General features: G+C 47.2%; 1 protein-coding gene across 1 annotated transcript in view; it reads left to right on the top strand.

The window, feature by feature from the left end:
• The window catches only part of Gabpb2 (GA binding protein transcription factor, beta subunit 2), a 40,748-nt gene that overhangs the window by 13,770 nt on the left and 24,130 nt on the right, over window positions 1-2,848 (top strand). The window contains exon 3 of the mRNA XM_013015007.1: window positions 2,654-2,821. Coding sequence (XP_012870461.1) covers window positions 2,654-2,821 — 168 coding nt within the window. The remainder of the gene's footprint in view (window positions 1-2,653; window positions 2,822-2,848) is intronic.

Here is a 2,848-nt window from a genome sequence, read left to right on the forward strand (position 1 = left end):
GCCTGAACTCTGGGCCTGGGCGCTGTCCCTCAGCTCTTCAGCTCAAGGCTAGTGCTCTACCACTTGAGCCACAGCACCACTTCCAGCTTTTTTCTTTTTGTTTATGTGGTGTTGAGGAATCGAACCCAGGGCCCCAGGCATGCAAGGCAAGTGCTCTACCACTGAGCCAACTTCCCAGCCCTTCAGTAAATATTTTTATGCTGATCATTGTTTTCTGGTTCCGGGGCTTGAACTCTGGGCTCATTATGCTCAAGGCAAGCTCTCTATCACTTGAGCCACAGTGCTACTTCCAGGTTTTTCTGTTATTAACTGGAGATGATTCTCAAGGACTTTCCTGTCCAGGCTGCCTTTGAACTGCGATCCTGAGATCTCAGCCTCCTTAGTAGCTAGAATTATAGCTATGAGCACTTATGCCCAACTCTGATCATTGATTTAAAACTAAGTTTGGGATATTTGGTTGCCACTGAGGTGAATGGGAAAAGGTGAGGCTTCTTAAGCCTTTATTAACTTCAGGTTATTGCATAGGATTTTAAGTTTTCATCTACTGATTGTGCATTTTCAGGGCCTCCAGTCACTACTAGAAATAAGAAGGCATCTATGGAAGTCGCGCTGTGCTCAAGTGGTAGAGCGCTAGTCTTGAGCTGAAAAGCTGAGGGACAGTGCCCAGGCCCAGAGTTCAAGCCCCATGACCAAAAACAACAACAAAAGGCATCTATGTATTTACTAACTTTAAGCTGAGTAGAACGTTACTCCCTTAACCCAAGGACCAATGACAAAAGGCTGCAGCCATGAGAATTTATATACCTCATTGGGATGCCCTCACAGAGATCAAGACCTGTGCGGAAACCTAGGTCTCCATTAGAAATACTAATTGTTGACAGGTGCTGGTTGGCTCCTGCCTGTAATCCCAGCTACTCAGGAGGCTGAGATCTGAGGATTAAGATTCAAAGCTAGTCAGGGCAGGAAAGTCCATGAGGGTCTTACCTCCAGTTAACCACCAAAAAAGCTGAAAGTAGAACTGTGGCTCAAATTGATAGAGTGTTAGCCTTGAACAAAAAGCTTAGGGAAGTGCCTAGGCCCTGAGTTCAAGCCCTACGACACACTCAAAATAAAAATACATTGTCTCCTTTCCTGGGTCACTTTTTTTTTTTTTTTTTGTCAGTCGTAGGGCTTGAACTCTGGGCTTGGGTGCTATCCCTGCACTCTTCAGCTCAAGGCAAGCGCTCCACTGCTTGAGCCACAGCGCCACTGCCCGTTTTCTAGTGGTTTATTGGAGATAAGAGTCTCATGGAGTTTCCTGCTCGGGCTGGCTTTGAACCGTGATCCTCAGATCTCAGCCTCCTGAGTAGCTAGGATTACAGGCTGAGCCACCAGTGCCCGGCTCTCCTGGGTCACTTTTGATTCCTGGGAACTAGGGCTCAGGTAAGCATCCCAGGCCAACAGAAGACTCAGATCCACCAGTTGTCCTGAGTGGGCTTTTGATGGCCCATCTGACATTAGCCGACCAAGGACAACTGGATTCAGACTTCCAGACTGTGTAGGGGAGGCTAGAATGAAACTCAAAGCTCCTGCTAGCTCACCTCACACCTCTGAAGAAACCAGACTGGTACAGGTGAAACGGCGAGTAGACTTGGCCTAGAGGACCTTTGCAGCTGTGCTCCCACCATAGTCCATTATGAGGGGGCTGGGTGCCTGCCAGTGTCACAGCAAGCGGGAGCCCCAGAGGAAGCGCTTACATCAGCCACACCACTTGACATCATCTTAATCATGTAGCCCACACTGGCCTACAAATTATGATCTTCCTGCTCTAGCCTCCTGTGATGACAGATGTTTGTCACTATATCCAGCTTTAGAATCTCTCTTTCTCTCTCTCTCTCTCTCTTTTTTCCCCCTTTTTTTGGTCAGTTGTGGGGCTTAAACTTGGGGCCTGGTCACTCATTACCCCTGAGCTTTTTGTTCAAGATTAATGCTCTGCCACTTTGAGCCATAGCACCACTTCCAGTTTTCAGGTGGTTAATTGGAGATGAGTCCCATATGGCCTTTCCTGCCCAGGCAGGCTTTGAACCTTGATCTCAGCCTTCAGTGCCTGGCTAGAATCTTTTTTTAATAGCCCTTAAAAATAAAAACTTTCTAAAATAACCATGCTTAAAATCTTTTTTTTTTTTGCCAGTCCTGGGGCTTGAACTCAGGCCCTGAGCTCCTTTTGCTCAAGGTTAGCTTTTCTGTTGATATGGTACTGAGGAATGGCGCTGGGGCTTCATGCACATGAGGGATTTATCTGTCCATTACTATTTTTTTTTTTTTTGTCCGTGGGGCTTGAACTCTGGGTCTGGGCACTGTTCTTCAGCTTTTCAGCTCAAGGTGAGCACTCTACCACTTGAGCCACAGCACCACTTCCGGTTTTCTGGTGGTTTATTGGAGATTAGCTTCTCAGGGACATTCCTTCCCGGGCTGGCTTTGAACCGTGATCCTCAGATCTCAGCCCCCTTAGTAGATAGGATTATAGGCAGGAGCTACTGGCTCCTTTAATCTTATTTGCCCAGATTGTGTCTCCATGAACAGGAACCATAGGATTCACCTTGCTGCTGTGTATCCAGCAATGATCTAGAACTCTGCACATAATAAATATTCAATGAGTATTATTTCCTTACAGCTTGGAACATCACCCCTCCACCTTGCAGCCCAGTACGGTCATTATTCCACAGCAGAAGTGCTCCTTCGTGCAGGTGTTAGCAGGGATGCCAGGACCAAAGTGGATAGAACTCCTCTGCATATGGCTGCCGCTGATGGACATGCACACATCGTGGAACTGCTTGTTAGGGTAAAGCAAGAATAATGGCAGGGATAT

The sequence above is a fragment of the Dipodomys ordii genome, unplaced genomic scaffold, assembly GCF_000151885.1.
Source record: "Dipodomys ordii isolate 6190 unplaced genomic scaffold, Dord_2.0 Scaffold26, whole genome shotgun sequence".
Lineage (NCBI taxonomy): Eukaryota > Metazoa > Chordata > Mammalia > Rodentia > Heteromyidae > Dipodomys > Dipodomys ordii.